Below are 23462 nucleotides of genomic sequence, written 5' to 3'. Positions count from 1 at the left end.
AATGAGGTCGACTGGTCAGGACAATGTCAGTGTTTGTACTGGAAAATATCCTAAAGGGGCAACAAAGACAAGTATAAAAACAAATCAATCAATCTATCTATCTATCCATCATCCATCTGTCCGTCCCTCCGTCTGTCCAACTGTCCATCCATCCATCCATCCATCCATCCATCCATCCACTCATCCATCTAAGATGACATTTACAACATGACCTGATATAGACCTGAAACTTCAAGCGCACAGGTGAGGACGATCAAGGTTCACAAACCATTGGGATATTTTTTTAATTCTAGTAAGAAAATAGCAAAAAAGAAAGATTCATACAAAAGTCAACTTAACACAAAAAATAAAATTACAAAAGCTACTCAAGATATGTCACTGCTGAAATACACAGTCATGACGCTCTTATAAATAACAATAAAATACCTGCTACAGTAATGAAAGGTATGCCTCACATACATGACACAAAACTTATTAAATTGTCAGCATGTTCTAAGATGGTGAAACTTTTAACATCTCACTTCTTAACTGGAATAAAATGACACATAGAGGAACATATCATAAACAGAAGTATTGATTTATCTCAGATGATACGCACTATTAGCTTCTGTTTTCATCGAGAGTTACATTAAACTGGATGCTTCAGGAACACAAGCTTACAGCAGCTCATCAGCAGCCACAGGAAATCAAACTCACAGTTTTGTGCTGAAACATTTTCTGATGAAATCACCGAACATGGAGATTATAGAAGTCATTTTTTTTGTTTTTTTGTTTTTTTATGTAATGTACAGCACCCACTGTGAAAATGTAGACAGCGTCATGCAACGAAGCAACACCAGGGGGCAATATGGTAAAATGTACCAGCCATACTGCCCTGAGGGACACCCAGACATAGAGAACTTTTATTGATTCTCTATTAAAAAAGCATGCTCTTAGATGTTGGAACAATGATACAAAACACCAATAGATGAAAATGTGACAGGATCTCGTTGTGTTGACTGAGATCACGTGACTGGTGTTATTACCAGTCATGTTATTACCAGTCCGTTCTGTTTCCATGACAGAGAGAAACTGTAAAGATGAGATCTTCCTGAGAATGACCGTTAGTTCCACATCAACTGGAAACTGGTGCCTGCAGTTATGATGTCAATAATTTGGCCCTTTGCTGTAAGGATCTCGCCTCATCATGCTACCGTAGCACATGGATGGATCACACACCCCAGGTTGACCGGGGTTGCCAGGGTTACCAGTCTTACCCTCTGCTCCGTTCAGACCAGGGGGTCCAGGGTTACCTGGAGAACCTGGTTTACTGTACCCCTGGGGACCCACTGGACCTGTGGAGAAACAAGCACCTCATCAACTTAACTTCCATATGGTCTCAGAAAATAATGAGTGATGAATTGAATAATTAGTCACATAATTTACCTGAAGGCCCTGGTGGCCCTTGGTCTCCCATCATGGTTCGACCAGTACTCCCCTTCTCACCCTTGAAACCAGAATCTCCTGCAAACACAAGTGTCCTTGTTTGAGCATCCTGAAAAATAATTTCAGTGATGGCTGAAAGCTTGCTTTTACCTTTGAGTCCATTAATACCAGGGTGTCCCGGCCGACCAGGGTGGCCTGGCTGTCCCCTGGAGCCGCCTAGTCCAGGAAGACCCCTGAGTCCCTGGGGCCCAGCTGGACCTGGAGGACCTGCAGATCCAGGCCGGCTTTGACATCGGGTGCAGCTACTCTGCTGGTTGCTCAGCAACAATAAAGGCAGCTCAGCTACAATTGACAATGAGAAGATTTCAGATGTGTGTGGTCAAGACATAGGGATACAACATTTGTTTTTTAATCTATCTACTCACTCTGGAGAATGTCTCTGCAAATTTGCCGAATGTGGTTGTCCGACAATTCACTTGCCTGTGATAAAGTAATGGATCATATGTATCTTCAGTAAACTATAGTTCATCAATGTCAGTTAATCTCAGACATGATTAATCATGATTGGCTACATGATGTGTATCACACATACAGATCTTCCTTCAGGTCCAGGTGGACCAGGTGGACCAGTGTCCCCCTGTAGCCCTCGGGGGCCAGATGAGCCTGACTGACCCAACTGTCCAGGCCGTCCCACTTGACCTTCCTGACCTCTCTGCCCCGGATCCCCTGCTGTCCCTTTCTGGCATAAATACAAGCCCAGGGTTAAACAATACAAATGATAGCTCAGACTGGATGGAGGAAGTAATTAAGGCATTCAGATTCTTACCTCTCCTTTCAGTCCCATCGGACCAGCGGAGCCCTGTCAATCAAAGTCAAGGTAGGAGTCAGTGAAAACAGTTGATAATTGAAGGAAAAAACTGTAACAAGAATGTAAAATTGCATTTAGATCTTTATCAAAATGCACAGTCACAGACATTGATTGTGATTTTAGGATAATGTTGAAATGATGGAAATGTGAGCTAGAGTCTGAACTATGACTGCTATGAGCAGTTAAAGTCACCATGCTGCTGTACCTCCACCTTTACGCTACAATAGCATCAGATATCAGCAGAATCACTTTGATACGGCGCCGCGTCATCTAAATTTGGTCACAATTGCACAGTGTGTTCAAGAATTATGGGAAGTTACATGAAATAGATTGTTTCTCTAAGACCTTGGCAGCAGTGTAAATGAGAATATGCAGCATCAAACACAAATGATCCAATACAAATATGTGCTAAACCTGGTGGAGACAAGATACAATCTTTACCCGAGATATAAAAAAGGGTTTGCATTTAAAATAGAAGAAAATTCACATAAAAGCCATAGAAATAGACTGTGACCTTTTCAGATAGATGAGACGTGCACTGGAAAAAACAGAAATTCAAACTCCATGGCTCAGGAGAACTGGTTAGTAAATGGCCACATGGTGGCACTGTGGACCCTCAAAACTTGAAAAAAAATTATGACTTCCCTGGCCAATGATGAATTAATTTTAAATTTCTGAATCTAAGCACAAGAAACTTCACATCGTTCAAGAAAATGTGTTATCGTACAACAAAGCTGATCAAAAGAAACTCACATGATCCCCTGGTCGACCATGTTCTCCTTTTTCTCCTTTCAATCCCTGATGACAAAAATCATTAGATCACCATGACAACACCACACTAGTCTATACAGTTTATACTGCAATGATGCAGATACACATCCGTCCATTCAAAACATAATCATTGGTTATATTCACTGGTGTTATTGTGGTTTAACTGCGGTACATTAATAACCATTAGGTTTGTTTACATAAATATGGTTGCTCTCCCTCATTGATTTTCTTCACATCACATTGATCAAATTTAGCATAATGGATAAAAACATGATGGAGGCAAACATCCTGTCAAACCTCTGTAAGACAAAATACAGCTGCTATATGACGCAAACCATTTGTAATATGTGATAAATTAAGTTATATTTCCAGTAGACTATATTGATTTCTATATTAAACTAATCAAAGACAGTATTTCCTTCACTAACAGGGGTTTACCCGAGCAGTAGAGAGCTTAAATACAGGCTTTCAAAAATGATCTGATTTAAAGTTCCACTGTGAGTTTGACAGACCAGTAATGATTTCTCCAGAAATGTTCAAGGTTGATGAGCTGTTAGCCTCTTATTATTTTAGATCCTAGATTAGCATCAGCGAGTTAGAAGACATGAATTCACAATCTGTCTGGAGTCTTACCATCTCTCCTCTGTCACCTGTATTTCCTCTTTGGCCCTGGTGAACAATAAAAACATGGTTTATAATTTTATAATTTATAAAAACACAAGTAACAAATTATTTATCGGAGTATAAGTTACTTTATATGACATTTCTCATAAATCAGGTTTATTTAAGTACTGTATATTTTAAGTATATTTTGTATATGTCCAAAATAAGTTGCTGATATAGAAGATGAGACATCATTACAACGGAAATATTTGTGACTAAATTCCAATGGACATACTGTAAATGTTCTGTTTTGACCAGATGGAGCTGACGTTTAACTGTGAATTATCAGAGTAATAAATGATTATTCTAAATAATGCTTCATTGGATGAAAGGGGAAAGGAATGTCGGTTAAAAAAGAAAAACTCACCTTGTTTCCCTTCAGGCCTGGCATGCCCGAGTGCCCCGGCTGACCCGCTGCTCCTGGTTCTCCTGCACTCCCCTTTAAAATCATTAAATTAAAGACTAATCATCGAAAACAAGAACACAGTTAATTTATCTATTGCTGGATAACTAAACTCAAAAATTTGATTGTTTCAATACACTTTACAGTACTTTATGTTACAAATACAGTTTTCTGTTAATTATTATTTAATCAGAAACATACCACAGGCCCTGGAGATCCTTGTAAACCAGGGCTTCCACTTCCACCCTTACTCCCCTTGATAAAGAAATAAAACATGTTTATGTTACAGAAATTCACAATGTAAAAGTATCCCTAGAATTTCAATGACTGTAGAGCAGCTATTGTTCATTTTAACTGTCTTACAATGATCCGTTTTTTAATGATTGAATTGATTTCAGAACGTTTTGGGATATTGCATGATTGCAGCCTGATGTGAAATTGTTTCTCATCAGATTTATTTTTCAGTTGAACAAAAATAGCTTCAGTCTGAAGTGTGTTCGCCGACTGCATTTTAAGTTGTGTGCCATTCACCAATACGCACTGGCTTGTTACAGGCACATCAGCTAATGAAACTTGATGAGGAGTCAGAGCGTCCAGACCAGACAAGCCCAGACTGCTTACATTTCCACTGAAGTTCCACTGACGAAAGCAGCACGACCGGATCATTGCTGAATTTAGCACATGTCAGTGACGCCAAGAGTTATTCTCGCTCAGTTGATTTTAGAGAAACAGTGACCAAACGAAACATGTCATGTCACGCTGCTGACCCAAGCAGCTTTCGAAGGTTTTTTCAAGAAGGCTTTAACCTTTTCTATGACACTGTGCACCACAGTGTGTATTGTATAGGCTGGACGACATTGACATCAGTACAACACCCATACTTAGTAAAATGTTCTACACTTGTTGACTCTTCTGACTCACACTCTCATGGCCTCAGGGAATAGAGAGGGATCAATTATCATTATATTTAGTACAGAGTTTATCCTCTTTAAAGACCATATTAAATCTTGATGTCTGTTGCGTAGGTGTAATCCAGTTACTATCGCTGACAGCTTCATTTCTAATAACAGCAGACTTAAAGTGATTTTTCTAATAAGATTACATGTTTACCTTGGATCCAGTTGGTCCTTTTAAACCAGGTGCACCAGGTAAACCCATCTCACCCTGCAGGAGAGTGAAGAAATCTTTTATCGTTTTTTTAGGTTCAATATCAACATTTTGTTTCGCGCAAAGAGTACAACAACTTACAGGAGGTCCAGATGACCCTTTGAAGCCCTTTGGTCCAGGCAAACCAGTTTCCCCCTAAATTGAGAATCTTATCAGTCAAATATAATATCAGTGAAATCTTATCAGTCAAACTTTATCAAAAAGAATGAGCCAAATTAAAAACCAGTTTCCTTTGCACATCTGTTGGGACATTGTTACCTGTTGTCCATCCAGGCCTGCAGTTCCTGGTAATCCAGGTAAACCCTGGAACCAAGGAAACAGATTATTAGTTGACTGTTTATCACAAAAAATGACATGGAACTGAAATCTCCTTATAACTTTACAGCACAAAGATGGACGACAAGTCTCCACTCTCTCCCACTATCCAAAAATGAAGCCCAAATATGGAACAACGATATTTTGTGCATTTGACTACACAATAGCGATCGTTGTTTGGAGCCATGGTAGCGAGGTCCCATCGATGCAATCATGAGTCAGGTTAGGTGTCAGTCCATTTTTATATATAATCAAGTAAATAGAAAACTGAAAACATGGACAAACATCAGTGACATAAGAACAACCAAAAATGAAAGAAAACCATCCACTAACATGGAGGAGGCAGGCTTATCACCTATACTGCAGCCAGCCACTAAGTTAGCAATCAAGGCACATTGGCTTCATTTTTGGGGGGCAGTTGCTCTCACAACTTTATAAACACTTTATTCATTGTTTCGAAACCATTAATACAAACAGCATGAAGGCCCACGGGTTCCAGTTTGCTTCCTTTTATAGCCCTGAAATGATCACTTCATTCTGTCAGTAACATAATGAAGCCAATTGCTCCGTGAAGTTGTCATGGTGCTGCAAAAATGTGACACTCTTTACTTTTGTTAATGTAAATCCTCTAAATACAATCCTATTTCATGTAATTTATTGATCTAAGTTGCATGAGCCTGTGCATGAACAGTTTAGTCCAAAGTTTAATCTGCATTTGATCCTGAGATGAACAATATCAGTTGCAAGTGTTTTATTTGCTGATAAAAGCAAAGAGACACAACAGAGTTGCAGTTTAAACTGTGCCTGGGAAAGAGAATGACAGCAGATACAGATTTTAAAATAAACAGTTTAATAAGTTTAAAGTTTATTCAGTTCAACACATGCAGTCTCTTTAGTGTTTTTCGTTATAGTTGTTTTCTTCTGAGATAAATGTTTTCAGATGCTTGGTTGTTGCCTCACACAAAAGTTTGAGTAACATGTGTGCATGGAGAATGGATTAAAGGCAGGCAGGGAAACGGAGATACAGATAAAGCCACCCACACACTTGCACTCAACCTATAGGTAAAAAAACATCCCTGTACACGGGTTCACACTGAAGTGCATCTTTTTTTAACCAGGAGGAAGTACAGCACTCATCCTGTCCCCTTGGAAACGTAGCTAACTCTATTGTTCTAGTGGGGGAAATATGGCTTACAGCCGTGTGGAGCGACTGACTCATCTTCTTGTAGACCCATCTCAAACTTTTGGACCACGCTTACGATCATGATCAGTGGGGAGGCTGCCCAGTTGAAAAAACACTTTTCTTCCTAAAACAGATCCAGAGCACCAGAGCGTTCCCCAAATGAGTCGCTGCCTCAGATTATAGCCCGAGCCCGCCTGTTACATAACAGGGTTATCCTGGGATGAACTACAGGGGAAATACCCTTAATTTACTGGCTGTCAGGGGTGTTCTCTGCTCTGCTTACACTATATTAACACACTGCAGTCCTGCTGCGGTTCAAACAAGTTATGCATCTATTTCTTTTTGATTCATTATTTACTACGATTTGTTTAGAGCGTTTTTCTGTGCAGTAGTGAGTGAACCGTAATGCAAGTGTATCACACATGTAAAGTTTCCCCTTCTCTTGTTGGCAAAATGTTTTACTGCAAAGTTTTAACGTTAACATTACGTGACAGTCCATTTCATGTTTCATTCATGCACCATTTGCATAACATTTTACATCAAGTCATCGAGTCCAAGTGAAAATGTAAGGTAATGCTCACAGCTCGAGTAAACTATAAAATACTAAACATTTACTCAGACTAATATATGTGTTTACAACTCACAGGATGGCCCATTCTTCCATCAGCTCCAGGAATGCCACTGGCCCCAACTTCTCCCTAATTAACACATAGGAAAAATTTAAACATGATTAATAGGTTTAGTGGGGTTTTTCATCCAGATTTCTAATTATGAGCCTTTAATTTGATGCATACGAACTATTTGCTCATGCATTTTACATCTCATGTTGGATTAATTATAAAAGACATTCATCTAAAACATGAATCACATCTTTGATCTTTACTAAAATTGTCTCATGGGGATTGGGGGGAAAAGGGGACACCAGCACTGTTATGACTCCATTCCCATGGTTGCCAAACATCGACAGCACAACTCTTGGGAATAATAAAGCCTTTTAAGATCGTGCACACTCAGCCAACCTCACTTCTCTAATATTCTCCTTAAGTGTCAAAACAAACAGACCTTTTGACCAAGACCTCCTGGAAATCCATTCTTTCCATCTCTCCCAGGTCGGCCCTGAAATCAGAGAAAATTATATTTCACAGACTCATAATGGCACAAGAGATCCGGTTCTGAAGTGCTTGATACATACAGGCTCTCCTCGATAACCAGGCGGCCCAGGAGGTCCCATATTTCCCTTTTCTCCCTGGAAATATCAAGCAACCCGAGATAAAGATATATTTCTTGTGACAAACTCAGTGACAAGCTTTTTTTTAGGGAATATCTGTGCTCTTACCACTTGACCATTTTTTCCTGGTAACCCTGCGGTACCTGGAGATCCTATAGAGCCCTGAGAAAAGTCAAAAGATTTGAATCATCTTTAGAAAATAGTTACATTTTAAGATCTGAGCTGGCTTGTAATGCATCCTCCACTTGTTTGACTGCATTATCCAGTTTCAAGTATATATTCAACGACTCCTCATCAGTCCGATCAGGAAGTTATACAGTGTGGGACAAGAACACGAATATATCTCCTGTATATTCTACATGGTCACAGATATGAAGTCAGTGTGAGACACTTTAAATATGCCACTGCTTGACCTGAAACTGAATGTTACTATCTGTTTAATGCAGCTTCTACATATGATGTGAATCTATTTTCACTCTGTCAGAATAAAAAGGATGATTTTATAACAAAGCCTTGGATTTTTCCACTTTTGCATCCCAGCATTCAAAAATATGCTGCTCAGCTCATGAAGATATAAATCAGTGTTCAGTGTAAAACCCCATTGTCTGGCTCAGGGACTTTTGTGGATGATATTTTGGCCTCATTTGAAAAACTCTGTGTACAAAAAGACATTGTAGTCAATGACTCTTTCTTCTTTCTTTTACTTTAAGCTGAATGCAGTCAACAGGAAAGAATTCTCCACTGTTATCACAACTTCTATCAAACATCTCTCCAGCTGCGTCCGTCACAGCGGTTCTGTTAGAGAGTGTAAAACAAATGAACCACAGTGAAGAGGTTCATGGAAACCAACTGGTTGTGTTTGCTCTTTGTTTGTGAGTTTTCCTGTTGTGTTGGCCTGTGTTGCAAATGCTGGGGTGCATGAACACGGATCATAAAACTTGGATAGTTAAGGCAACAGTAAGGTAAGCAGTGAGTTTACAGATCAGGTGAACAGGAAACACTGCAGCAGGCAGATTTGATGACGAGGAGCTTTCACTAACAGGCTTACTCACTCATCGGGAATGTATGACAGTGTTAATGAACTACAAAGATCAACAGCAGACTGGACATGTATTAAGCTTTCTATAAGACATTCCTCCAAAGGTAATGAACATCTGTGGCCATGAAGACAGGCTCACAGTCTCTCTTCCTCTTGTGTTCTTGAATCATGTTCTTCTGTCTTAACTTAGTGCACAGCTCATGTTTCCATTCTCTATATGCAATGCCAGGAAAATTAGACTACACCCTTTGGTGGTCTTACAATGTGGTAACGATTTGGAGTAGTAGTTTGTAAGTTTGTAAGTTTGCATCCAAAGAAAATCTTCCGCTCTACAAGATGAGAAGTCCCTCTATACTGTAACTTAAAGAGAGGAGGCTTCCTGCTTCTGAGGCTCTTTCCTGGATGCAAACACCTCTTAGCCAAGACAGGAGGGGAATTCAGTCTCATAGACCAGGGGTCCTCAAAGTGGGGTCTGGGGACACCTAAGGGTCCTTGAGGGAAGTAAATTTTCACTATAATCATCCATAAATAACACACTGAGATAATGCATGAAAATGTTGCTACTGAATATCATACAATTACAGAAATAAAACATTTAAAAGCAAAAATCTTGCGGGGGTCCTTGAAGCCACATACCACTATGAATAAATAAGTTGAAGTTTGAATTTTGGAGCTTTCAATGGCATCTAGTTAGGGACATACATCCTCTCTGTGGAGACCTGATCTGTTTCTTCAGTCTTTCTGGTTGCTCATGTTGACTTGATTATCTCCACCAAGGAGGTTGTGCTTCCACCCATGTCCTTCTGTTGGTCGGTTTGTCTATAAACAAGATTTCGCAAAAACTATTGGACGGAATACTATAAAACTTGTTATAAGAGAGTGGTGTGGGTCTGGGAAGGGGCCATAAAATGTTTGTCAAGATCCGGATAAGGGGGCAGATCCACACTTTCTTTAACATCATGGATGAAGATGATTTTCACCAATTTTCGTTGATTTCTCAGAGTAAACGTGCAGAACAAAAGCCAGGAAATATCAACACATTTAAAAAGCCTCTGAAGGCCCTCATGCTCTCTCTGCAAAGCGCTCCTGTCCCGCAGTAAAGCAGCTCCCAAGGGATCTGGCTTTATATTAATAACATATGGTTTTCAGAGTGATTGATGCAGCAGTGTTTCAATACTTCACGTTGATGTGTCTAGCAGGGATTTCCTGTTAATCCTACATTTGATAACACAAAAAAAGAGAATTAACTTTGACAATTTAGTGTGTTTTGTCACTTTCATCTAAAGCTGAACAATTGTGACAAATTACAGGATTATAAAGTAGAAACGTAGGAGGCATGTTTGAGTAACACATATCTCCACCTTCTCTCCTGGTTTTCCGGATGATCCCGATAATCCCGGCACGCCTCTTTCACCCTGAAAGTACACACTTGTATTAGTTATTAGTCACACATTAGTGCTACACATCGCAATGAAACCCTTTGTGACTCCTACCGTAACACCAGGCCTCCCTTGTTCCCCTTTGTACCCGTGTGGCCCTCGTGGCCCCTGGCAGAGGAAACAAAAGAAAGCAGCTTAAAGTTTATTCTTGATGCTGAATTTGATAATCAGGTAGGATCAGTGATGTTGTTTACCTCTACTCCTGATGGACCTGGCAGCCCTGGGCTCCCTCTGCTGCCAGGGATGCCCTAAAATTCAACCAAAACAGGACAATAGAAACACACGCTCAAACATTTAGATCCCTTCAGCTCTGTATATGTTGTCTGAGTGGCTCTTGGCTACGGGGCCAGTTACTTTTTGGAGTTTTTGATCATGCTATAGAGCATGTGGTTCATTTCTGTTTGGTTTTCATGCATATAATCACCACTGCGTTGTCACTATTGCTAAAATCATACATTTACCCAGTGGAAAAATAAGTATATTTAGTCCACTTATTTAGCAGTGTGTTTAAACATTGTGATGCAGTCCTGACCACACAGAATTAACAAGCTGAAATTGTTATGACCTAATGGGTACATTAACTCAGATGGGTTTGGCATTTCCTCACATGCTGCTGTGACAGTGTTGTTGGCAGTTGTATGTGTGGATATTGAACTATGTAGTACTCACAGGCTTACCATCAGCACCAGCAGCTCCAGGCTGACCAGGTTTACCACTGCCTCCAATTTCTCCCTGTACAGAGAGGCAACAATGCAACTTATTCACTTCTACCTACTAATTCCACAAACGTCTGGCTGTGTGTATGTGGAACATTTCATCTTATCAACTTCACACTTGGCACGTGTATTGTAAATAACCAGAGGACAGTGCGATCAGCCTGTGGACCAAGTTGACTTTTCTTCTTCTACATCCGCAGATAAATTACAACTGTGGTGGGTAACTGGTTATAACTGGAGGACGGAAATTGTCGTCATGTGTTACGTGTGCTGCCCTCACCATTATTCATAGAATCATTTCCCCTTAGCAAGTTGTCTTCAACCTAAAAGCACAACTTTCGTTTCAATGCGATAACGCTTAAAGCAATAATAGCTTTTATCTTAAAAAGCTGTGAACTTAGGTCTGAAGATTGTGTTGATGCTCATCAGACCTCTGAAATAGTCGACATGAAATATATATAAATATAACAGCACATAAGTAAATCATTCAAACTTATATATAAACCACACTCTTGACACACTCATCTTATGAAAAACATTGTAAAATCTTCATAACACATAAACCAGGTAGGATGAACACAAAACTCTGCACACAACGTCCAGCACACAAACAATACAAAGTGACAGTATATTGTAGTACACATACAGTATATTGTTGTAATACAATATACTACTAAATACTAATAATAATTGTAATACAGTATATGATAGAACAGTTTGAGGAGGAATTAACAAAGGACAGAATAGAACATTCCAAACAGCAGGTCTAGAGCAGACACAGCATATTTACATCATTAATTAATCTGTTTAAAATATCTCTGGTAACAATGTGCTCTCTGATGCATTGAGTTAATTTAATTTATCTATAATGTATGATGCTGTTGAGCACTATGTGTGGTTGTAAGGAACATATGTGAGCCAGCAATGGCTGCAACATTTGATGTACTTGTATATGTAGTAAAAACACATCAGTGACCTAATAAATGCAAAACATGCTTGAAACCATGTAGGTTTCTTCACAAAGTGTATGGTTGCTGAGATAAAAGTCTCTCTGACGTCCTTGTGTGAAGGCCACCATGACCAGGGCTGCTATTATCTGGTTAATACCCTGTGATCAATAAAGACAGAGACATGGGGTTTATTCCTCATCTGGTAACTTTCCATTCTAACCAGTGTTTAGCTTAGGAAGTGGTCTGGTTTGTTTTCAGCAAACAGTACAGTACAAGAGGATCTTACAAGACTAACTGTGACTCACTCATGACAAGCCTCAATTTGCCTCAAGTAGAGAAAAGAGACTGTGAATCTGTGAATTGTAAAACTGAATGTTTTGAACAAGTAACTGTGTATCTAAAAGATGAAAGTGTTCAAACCTCCTGCACTGTTCCTGACAAGAAGGACATTGGTGTTTACAGGCTAATCAGATATAAATTGCAACCTCAGAACATGAGCAGGATTTAAGACATCACCTGGGAGTTCAGCACATTTTTTCTAAGCTCTAATAAAGCCAATTTTTTCTTGCTCCCTTCTAAACAGAAGCCATTTCGTCTCTTTGTCATTGCTGCGTGTTTACACAAACAGATGTTGCTAAAGTTTCAGTTATCTTTCTCACTTTATCTAAACGGACCACCGCTGCCTAAAGTAAATATTTAACCATTAGTCTGAATGGCAGGGAGTGCTGAACAAAGTGTTTGAGGTTCATGTTTTAAATATTCTTATTAGATATATGAAACAATAGCATTACAGATGACAAAAAAAACCGAAAGAGATCAGCTGACCTTAATTCCTGGAGGTCCAGGGGGTCCGGGAGGACAAACACAAGGTTCTTCAGTAGGTTCAGTGTAATCAGGACTGTTGGAGCACTGTAATCAACAAGCAAGGCAAAATTATATAATTTTTATCTACATTTTCCGGATTAACAAATGATAGAAAAATGCACATTGTAATCTTCTAAAATTTGATAATATGTCTTGTTGTGTCGAATATTTCAAACCACATCCACCTTATCATGATATAAAACATAAGATTACAACAAAAGTATAATTTCCATCATATATAATATATGCTTCACTCAATGGGTGTGAATGGCTGATTGTTTCTTTGTGTCAGCCCTGCAATAAGCTGGCGACCTGTTCGGGGTTCACCCCACCTGCATTATGAGTGGTACAGATAATGGATGAATGGATGTGTTGAAAATGATCCTGTAGTTGAATATGAACCATAAATATCTTTCCATTTTGAAATCAGTTGATGTCAGATTTTGCTCTCGAGGCATCTGAGCCTCCACTTAAATAGCAACTGATAGCTGAGATTGGAGATTTCATTGCAAATGCTTGCAAAGAATTTTTTAGGCTTCTCATCTTGTCTCTTTTGATATTTTTATCTAACATCTTCACATTACAAACAGTCATTTGGCTTCGTTTGTGTGGATCTAGCAATTTCCAAGCCAGCACAATGGGCTACTGATTCAAGACAACACATTCGATGCCAGAAGACGGTGAAAAAACCTCCATTGAGTACAGTATGTTTGAAGCTGAGCCACACGTCCTCCTCCAACACATTATTTTATGCATAAACAGATGTGACTGAAAGTATAGATGCTGAGTTTACACTTTCACATGCACAATAATGCAACACTGTACTTGTGAAATATGGAGCAGGAAAGCTTCATTTCATGCCATGCCAGTACGCTGTGTGCATGGAGGTAAGTGATAATAAAACCACTGGCTGAAAAACAGCGCAGTGTGTTTCAGAGCAGAAACAGATGTAGGTGGATTGAGGCATGAAGTAGGTGAGAAGAAGTAATCTACATTGGTTTCAGACTGAAAAAAAAGCAACCAAGCTGATTGTTGGTACTCACAACTCCTGGTATTTCACATGCAGTCTCTCGATTATTCTGCTCAGGGTCACAGTAGATGCGAAGTTTCTGGATTTCAAACTGAAGAAAAAAAGAAAAACTTCCTGTTAAAAACACAATCACAACCTGCTGGGATAAAAACACAACGTAGGGGTATTTTTACAACACTTAGCCCAGTTTTTATCAGTGCTTTGCTACTAATGAATTGAAATTGCTCTTGTGTAACTGTTCAAGCTAAGATTAGGGCCCTCATTGGGTTTTGAGCAGCGTCACGCTGCCAGACCTCCTCCGGTGTTTGGACATGTTCTGCAGCAACGTTACACCGTTCTTCCATTATTTGGTATTTTGTTGATGTTGGTGGTAAAATGGCTCCAGTTCATCGGCTGTTTTAACTTCTGTTACCATGTGAGCGGAAAGACCATCATTACATGTGATTTATATTAATTCCAGCCCCCATGAAAAAGTGCAGTGTGGTTTACATTTCATTAACAGTGGATTGTTTTTAGTTTTAAACATAATAAGGTCTGGTTTAGTCTGTTGGGTCATACTATGTCATACAATGTAATATTATTTAAAAACTGCATTGTGGTCCAATAATGTTGTAATTTTTTAGGGTCCAGTTACAAAAATCTGGTTCCAGTTACAAGTTTGTCTTATGTAAGAACAACCACTTAGTTACATTTCTCAAAACTTCATGATCCTTAAGAGTGGGCCAGCTCACACAGCAACATTCACTGGCTGAGTTCATATTGATATGTCAACATACTGGCTGACACATCAGATGTAAACGTTGTGAGCGAATTATATTCCTCCGTCCTTCCTTCATTCCTTCCTTCTTAAACAAAGGGGTTTTCTGCACAGTCCTTCTCCAAATATTTCTCATGGAACTCAGAGCTGTTTCTGATTAAATCATATTTATTTTTAGCTTATATCATAATCCACTACTTGACGAATGAAGGGTTTCAGTTTAAAAATGGCAGCATTACTTGAATCTAATTTATTCTATGTGTATTTAATTTCATCAACCATCATTATGAACACGATTGGCCCAAACAATGTCAAACTAAGTGTTCACATATGTGTCTCAAGCTATTTTAAACTGCCAATTTGTGCTATAGTTTCAAAATAAAAGCTGTATTATGTACATATTTGTAGAAGTTCCACATATCCCTCTGTAGAGCAAATTACCACACAGCACAATAACGATTTATCACAAACACAGCAAGTTTGGTGGAAATTATTCCACTGGAGACAAATAAAACTTTCGGGGGAAAAGGCTCATTTGTGCCAAAGATTTATTGTCAAAGGACTTCAACATGTCTTTCAGGAGGCGCCAAAAAACCCAGCTGTGTGTTTAAACATGTATCAGTGTGTTTTCTCAACTACTCAAAATGTTCCCTCTATCTATACTCAAGATAATGTACTGACAATTTACTTCTTGACCAAACAACATTATAGACTATTTTATGAAAATGAAGTTGTTGATAATGACGAACTCACTGGCACCGTTGTTTCCTTTCTGTAATATTTCCCAACTTGGATTTTTCCATTGATGAAGATGCCAACAGGGGTCTCCAAGGGCAGAGTCTCTATTTCCAGGTCGTCAACATAAAGAGTCACATCCTCCTCAGTGACCAGCAGTCGCAGCTGGTGCCATTTCTCATCGAACACCTTTTGTTGGTCATTGAAAACAAATAGAAAATAGTTGTGATAAACACAGTGATACTTCCTGGAATTGTTCTGACAAATAGTAAAACAGAGGATATTCAATGGAAAAGGGTGTGAATGTTTCTGACTAAAATCCAACATTTTATGGTTGTGTTGTAGCTGTTGAACTGAACTGAACTGAACTGAAGAGTTAAGATCCAGACATTTTGGATCATATATTTCCTTTAATGCATCTGAGCAAGGTATCTTCCTTTGACCCACACTGTATATAGACTTGGTCCTTGCAGTAGCCAACAGCAGCTTGCGTACAGATGTGAGTAATCAATCTACCATATGACTAGTACCTGTTAGTAATATTTGATTTGGCCCAAAATTTGTCTTAAGTGCAAGATGGCAGCCCCCATATCCAAGATATTCTGGCTTTATTTTTGTACAATGGGAGGAAGTGGAGACACGTCGTCCATCTTTATATACAGTCAATGGCTTGACCTCTCCCGTCTGGGGAACGCCGACATCTGTCAAACCTCTCACTACAAATTTGTACGAATGCATGAGCCACATAATACATATGATTTTACAGCCTGTGCAATAGGATGGATAAACTGTCCCCTTGAAGACTTTACCTGTGCTGTCTGTTGAGAGAATTTGACCGACTGCGTTCCACTCTCTCCCTTACTGGTTGAGGTGAACATGACGGTGCGGTCGAAGCCATTTAGAGTCACTGCTATCTGTGGTGTCCCGTCAATCTTCTGTATCCTCCACACGTCCCACTCCTCAGCTGTCACAGATCCTTTGTACCTCAGTGTGGCCACAATAACATACGATGGAGGAAGGCCATCAGGGAAAAGGTTCCTGGTTGATCAAATGCAAAGTCAACCAACTGTGACTGCACCACACTAATGATAATGAAGAAAGAATAAAGGCAGGTTGATTACCGTGTAGCTTCACTCAAGTCAACACGAGACGTCACTTCAAAGGCCTTAGTGCCGTAAAATGATCCTTGTATCTTCTTTGCTTTTTTGGCCAGATTCAAATGTAAGAGAATATCGAAACCTTTCTCATTGCGTGAATCTACAGGGATTCTTGCTTGGCAAACGGTTTCTGCGGAGGAAAAGACAATGAAATAAACAGGAAAAACACTCTTAGTTCAGCACACTGATGAGCAGCTGCTTACCCTCACACAGCTTCTGTCGTATGACCTGTATGATCCTGGAAATAGCTTTGTAGTCCTCCACAGAAAAGACATACGTTGAAAATGGTTTGTTTGCAATGTCCCTCAACTCGGCCTCTTCTGTCTCTGACCCGACACCAATAGCAAACATAATTACTCCTTTTTTCCTCGCTGCCTCCGCTGCCTTCACAACCTCATCCTGAGACTTCCCATCTGTGAGGACGACAGCGATTCTGGAAATGCCTAGTGGGCTGCGCTCGGAGAAGCCAAACAATTTATCTGTGGCGAACTGAATGGCCGTGCCTGTCCTTGTGTTTCCCCCCATGTACTCAATATTCTCCATTGCTTTGATGAGGTCTTTGTTGGAGTGGAACTTCCCGAGAGGTATTTCTAAAACGGGGTCATCGCTGTACTGGACTACACCAACCTGGGTGAATTTCTGTCCGATGTTGAAGCTTGTCGTGATATTGACAAGCCATCGCTTCACTATTTCAAAATTGACATCTTCAACACTCCATGAGCCGTCAAGAATAAAGACCAAATCACACGGTGCGGTCCTACAACCTGAAGCAGACAGGAAATAAACAATTAACAACATATAATAATAATGGTTTCAATAGATCACATCGTTTGGAGTAATATTTAAAATAGAATGCATTTACAGTACATTAAATCACCCTTGCCAGTTGTATGCAATTGGCAGGTTTTAATGTATGGACAACAAGCATGACAAAGTATGAGAAAATGAAGACAGAAGTGTTCTTACTTCTTATGTCTTCATCTTGAGCTGCATTAAACAAATGGAGAAGCATGAAGCACAGGCATCTTAAGACACAATGCATGGAGGTCGCTTTGTAACCCATTATGCAGCAGAGCCAAGTTCCAAGTGTGCACCTACAGGGACAAGGAAACACATGCTTTGTATTGCAGGGAAAAAGAAGAGGACAATGCAGGCATTCTGTGACATGTGGTCTCTGAGATATTTCTGTCTCAGACTATTGTTTTTTCATTATAGAGAGATTTGGAAGCCATTTACCTAAGCTCCATAAGGTCAAACCCTTCGCAAACAACACTACCCCACTATCTGCATTTTGCTCATAAGTAATTAAAAGGAATAAGTGATGCTTTGAGTTGTATGACAAGGGTGTTGGTTACGTATCCAGGCTCTCTATCATATAAATATTAAATCAAACATTAAATGATTCAAGCATTGTGTACACACATGCGATTTAGCTGCATTTGTGCATCGGAGTCATGTTTCTGGACGATGCACCAAATGTCAACCTGACTGTTAGATGAAGGTGAACTTTGAATGAATATGACTTAAGCAGAGTATGAAGCATGCACACATTCACACTTGTTTTCAAACATTTTGAGGTGAAGTTTAATGTCCCACATTTATTTTTCAGTTTAGGTTTTGTGACTCAATCGTTTATATCCTGGTTGATGCATTTCATTTTAATCCATTAGAATTTTCGGTAACACTTTATATCAGGGAACACATATCAACCATTAACTACTTGCTTATTAGCATGGATATTAGAGGCATATTGGCTCTTCATTAGTCATTATAAAGCACTTTTAATGCCTTATTCTTAAGGACCTTATTCTGCAACTACTCCATTGATTAATAGTTTTCCCTTAATAACCTCCTAATTACTGCTTATTGGTGGTAAGTAAGGGAGTTGTTGTACATTAATTACAATCAAGTGCTTGGATATGTTCACTTTGTATGTTCCCTAAAGTGTTACCGAATTTTCTTGTTTTACAACATGAATTGGACGTTTTCTGGACTAAAGCTTTTCATCAACCATGCTGTGCCTTTAACAAAGGTCCAGTTATGCCCAGGACAGGCATTAGCACAGAGGAGTGTGCACATGAAAGCTGAAACATTACGTATAGTATTATACACAACATGACTCATTTTAATCATTTCATAGTAACATGACATGAGTCATATTACTGTTCACTTTGCAAATGTTAAGTCCAATATTCAGTTTTTGTTTTGCCTGATAAAAAATATATAGCTCTTATGTTGCACAATAAGTTCAACCATTAATCTCTAACATTTTTATCTACAACGGAAACAATTAGCTTAATGCTAATCAATCAACAAACCAACCAATCAATCAGAATATATTTGTACAGCTCATATTAATAAACCACAATTTGTCTCATAGGGCTTCACATGACATAGCTATGTATTTAACGTTTCATATAAAAATACTAATTAAAGCAGCATTGAATTCCAAGTTAAAGGCTATTTGTTGATTTGCGGGGAGCTCACTGTTTGTCTGGTGTATAGGCACCAGCCACTTAATATATAATGGAATAATATTGTGACAAAAGTCAGCAGCAGTAAGTTATAGATGTGATACATATTGTCTTTCTTACTGTATAAACTAAAAAAGCAAACATACAGGGCACCATGCTGTGCTGAGGCCAGATAAAGAGGCAGTGCTACTCATTAGCCACCTACCCTGAACATGATTGAATGTCACTGCTGCTCCCAAGTGCAAATCCCATCAGCCCATGTTTGCTTTTTCCAGAGTTACTTTTACTTCCCACCTCCCACTGCGGTCACAGTCAGCTCTACACATAAATCCATAATTTACTTTCTAACCACTAAGTTATGTTTTGAGCTCTGCATCCATCCTCCCTGCTCTCTATCTTTCCCATCTAGCCACATGCAAGAGCGTCCACCACCTCAGTACACCTAAGCTTTTTCCTTTCAAGCCTCATCTACCGCACGTTCACATGGCATTGCCAGCACCGCTAAATAAACAAGTCGCTGAACCCCTGACCACAACCAGTGTTCACTGTTTCCTGTGGGATTATCAGCTGTTTCCTCACATGCGCTGCCATTTGCCTCTTGCTGCCCGCCCTTGGCCTTAAATCCAATACACCCAACCAGAAAAGCTTCACTCCTACACTTTTCCTCTCTCGTGTATTAAAACTAAGTGTAATACCTTCCTTCGTGAAGTCATATTAACCAGTTACTGCCACACGCTGCTGGAGCACTTAGAGTTATGTCACCTAGTGTGTCGTTTCGTAAAGTTATTTTTAAAACCTGGCAAAATGTTTCGTGGCATGTCCAAACATTCGGCAACTAATCAATATGTTCAAATGATTCATCTCTTTTGGTTCACTGCAGTATTTCTTCCAAATTGACCCACAGTGCCAGCGCTGCCTTGACAACCTCGCCTGTGACTCAATCCATAATGATTTTCCTGCACTCAGCCCGGAGGCTCCTCATGCCACACCTGCACAACAACATCCTCTGTGAATGCATGAGTGCTAAATGGCTGGAGAGCCACGCCCAAACTCCAGAGATTCCAAACGATAAGGCGCTGATATCCCAATATAACCTCTGTGCTCTGTGATATATTAATATTAAATTAAAATATTCTCGATCCATCATAACAACACGTTCACTTGACATAACTCATTCAAAAATATTGTGATCTGGCATCTTAATCAGTAGGATTAGTTTTTTTCAAAATGTTGCAGCTGAAACAGTTTGATTAAAAGCCTCTCTTCTCCATCAGAGGCCGTGTTCATCTACAAGCCACACTGATGGATATCTCAACAACTGTTATATATTATGCTTCTGTGACAGTTGGTACAGATATCCAAGTTGTGTCAAACTATATGTACCCAAATTACTTTGGTGACCCCCAAACGTTTCATATTCTACAATCATGAGGTCAAAAATCTGATCCATCCATTGCATGATTTGATGAGAATATAATCATGGTACAAGTCAAACTGAAATGATGATCATCACAAACATTGTAACGGCTAAATAATGAGCATGTTAGCATTTATTTAAAGCAGCCACAGACTCAGGAGGCTCACATCAAGCCATTGGAACAAATGTGTTGTTTTGAATGTGACAACCATTTGCTGTATAAAGATGGAAGACATGCAAGTTCCTGAAAAGTGAAGCCAAATCATTTTGATTACCCCCTTGTGGCTGGATACAATATAGTTTACAAACCCTGCATCCTCCATGTTAGTGGATGGAACATCAATTAAATGTTTCATTTTAGTTTGTTGTTTAAAAATAGTTCATGTTAAAATGCCAGACACGAAACAACAGCATGCTACTCACACAACATATAGCATTAGAGTTGAGTATAACTATAGTTATGTTAATGCACATGGAGTGAGAGATGAAAATGGATTTTAAGAACCAGAAAATACTCATATTTACATTTGCAGCCTGAGAGCTGCATGTTGATTGTGCACAGTTTCTGTTGCTGCTTATCTTTTACGGTATTTTCCAGCACGTGTGAGGAAAGAAACTGCTGACACCCTAAAAGGAAGGAGCAAATGAGGACCAGATATGCTGCATCCAGTGTTAGAAAACAAGACTTGTGGAAGGAATCTGATAGGAAGAAACCGACCAAACACATTATTCATTGCTGTTTCTAATTGTGATATATGAAGGTCAACCAGGATGTAACCTTTGGACACCCACTTGATTCCTACACATCCCACCAGGGGTCACAGTCTCATTTGACTGAATTTTTCCACGGTGTAAACTCAGCATCGATTGGAGTAACACAGCTGAAGGAGGCGTTAAGCTGCCTCTTCAGAATTTTTCCTTCAGTGGAAGAGCTGGAGGAGGCTGCTGGAAAACCCCCTCACTGGCAGCGTCCGCGCAACCACGGTGACTTTTCCCCTCCACTGACTTTCCCCAAGCCGAGCGTCTCCACACCTCGGCCCGAGCCACATGGTGTTCATTTACACCTTCAGATGGAGAAATTCCGGCCGTGGACAATGACCAAACACATGTAGTCGTGATGAGGGGAAGCCACCTTTCTTCCAGGAATAAAAACGCAACATTACACGTGTTGGGCCGTGATGCTCGGAGTTGGAATGGATGCACAGTGTAGCAGAATCAACAGGTGCATGTGCGTTGCAGGTTCGTAGCAGAACCCAGTGATCTCTGGTTTTATAGGAGCAGCTCAGGCACTTTATAGTTCCAGGTTTCAATGATGGAATCAAAGAACTGTAACGCTGGTATGTAGAATATTCAGCCTCAAAAAACGTATTGAGAAAAAAAGAGTAACTCTGGTCTTGTTGTTTGTTGTAAGACTCTAGATTTATGACACTTATAGTTACACTTCCAGCTGGATATTCTTTTCAGGAAGCCGCCGAACAGATGATATCTCACATTTCACCAGAGTAAATATCACCTGTGCAGGGTGGGTGACTCTAAATCATCGTATAAAATTCAAGCACAGCGCCAGGCCACAGATCTTTGTGCTTAACAAGTTCTCACTGAGGTCAGAAAGGAGAGGACAAATTGACAAATTCTATTTGTTTTGTGACTGCAGTTCATGTAATAGCTTGTAACTCCATTTGAAAGGCTGAAGTTATAGTTATCTGTTGTAAATTTGGCAGAAGGAAGTTGATCCAGTCCAGAAACAACAACTGCTGTTCAGCATGAACTGCGGTTGCCAAGATCAGTGGGATATGTTGCTGCCAAATTCTTCATCCAACAAGAGAAAGCAAAGCCCCACCAGTATTCTAAAGAAACCTGTTAAATAATGTCTTGTAAAACACTGGCACGTAGCATGTTTTTGCTTTTTAGTCCTCTTAATATTTTTTTAAAGTTTATTGCTCTTTACATGCATGCAATTTTCACAGCTTTAAAAACGAAATTGCAACACAGTGGTGCAATATCCAATATTCCTGCACAGATTCAAACAGTATGCAAGAAAAATCCTTTTGCGAATAGAGAAATGGGCAGAAAAAAAAATCTGGGGACGATTCCATTCATTCTTTGCATGACAGTAGCACAAACAAGGGACTGATAACTTGTGCTTAATGTCTTCAATATGCAGCAGAATCTGCAAAAATTCCGTACGGAGCACAGGACACCGGAGTGAATGTTGACAGAGTAGAAGGTGTTATAACACACGAGAAACTGGAAAATAAATTGAATCCAGCTCAACAGGTGAACATTTACATTCACAAACAGCCAAAAGATAGATGTCCCGGAGTTTCAAACATAAGACACATTAACTTTATACATGAACAAAACCGACAAAATCCAAATCAGCAAGTCTAAATGTCATAAATGCAGCATGCTGCCACACAAAACATCAAGCAAACAGTTACCAGTCAGCGTCCAAGACCTTGTGTGAATTCCTGATAATCCTTTCATTGAGAGCCAGTGATCAATACTGTTTTCAGCCCTGAGTTTACAGAAACTAAATTTGTGGAGACATGCACGTGTTTCCCTGCTGAATGAAAGCCTACCTTTTTCCAGCAGCTCTCTCTCTCCCTCTCTCTCTTTCTCTCTGTCTCTCTGTCTCCTCTGTTTCTGTCTTCCTTCTCCACCGGCCCCCCTCCAATCACTCACTCCGGACTTTTACTGGCCTTCAGCCATCCTCAATTACCATGGGTGGAAAGAGAAGCAGATAAGGAGGGGGGAGAGCATGACACAGTAAAGCGGACAGCAAATCTCTGACAGTCCAAAAAGGAAAATAATTGTAATGAACTGCAGCCTCCTTCCAAAAGTGTTGAGGGTTTGGATCG

At 39.7% G+C, this 23462-nt stretch overlaps 1 protein-coding gene across 4 annotated transcripts; it reads right to left on the bottom strand.

Moving 5' to 3' along the window:
- Positions 1-555: 555 nt before the first annotated feature.
- col21a1 (collagen, type XXI, alpha 1) lies at positions 556-23322 on the bottom strand. 4 transcript variants are annotated; one of them, XM_069538968.1, is made up of 30 exons: positions 23043-23141; positions 21127-21228; positions 17677-17804; positions 16914-17474; positions 16675-16840; positions 16363-16591; positions 15572-15742; positions 14075-14152; positions 12993-13076; positions 11171-11233; positions 10696-10749; positions 10556-10609; positions 10424-10477; positions 8132-8185; positions 7988-8041; positions 7858-7911; positions 7440-7493; positions 5556-5600; positions 5379-5432; positions 5241-5294; positions 4332-4385; positions 4095-4166; positions 3698-3733; positions 3047-3091; positions 2252-2284; positions 2018-2164; positions 1851-1905; positions 1576-1767; positions 1426-1503; positions 556-1334 (listed from the first exon to the last, which is right to left on the bottom strand). In XM_069538968.1, coding segments are annotated over exons 2-30 (2913 nt in total). In that variant the 5' UTR covers positions 21129-21228; positions 23043-23141; the 3' UTR covers positions 556-1146. The 4 variants fall into 4 exon arrangements, with proteins under 4 accessions (XP_069395069.1, XP_069395071.1, XP_019943708.2 ...); XM_069538970.1 differs by lacking the exons at positions 21127-21228; positions 23043-23141 and adding an exon at positions 23184-23322; XM_020088149.2 differs by lacking the exon at positions 21127-21228 and having other exon boundaries at positions 23043-23178.
- Between the last annotated feature and the right edge of the window lie 140 nt (positions 23323-23462).

The sequence above is a fragment of the Paralichthys olivaceus genome, chromosome 14 (assembly GCF_024713975.1).
Source record: "Paralichthys olivaceus isolate ysfri-2021 chromosome 14, ASM2471397v2, whole genome shotgun sequence".
In the NCBI taxonomy this organism is placed as follows: domain Eukaryota; kingdom Metazoa; phylum Chordata; class Actinopteri; order Pleuronectiformes; family Paralichthyidae; genus Paralichthys; species Paralichthys olivaceus.
Note: the sequence above shows the minus strand (reverse complement) of the source record. Positions and strands in the feature narration are given on the sequence as shown.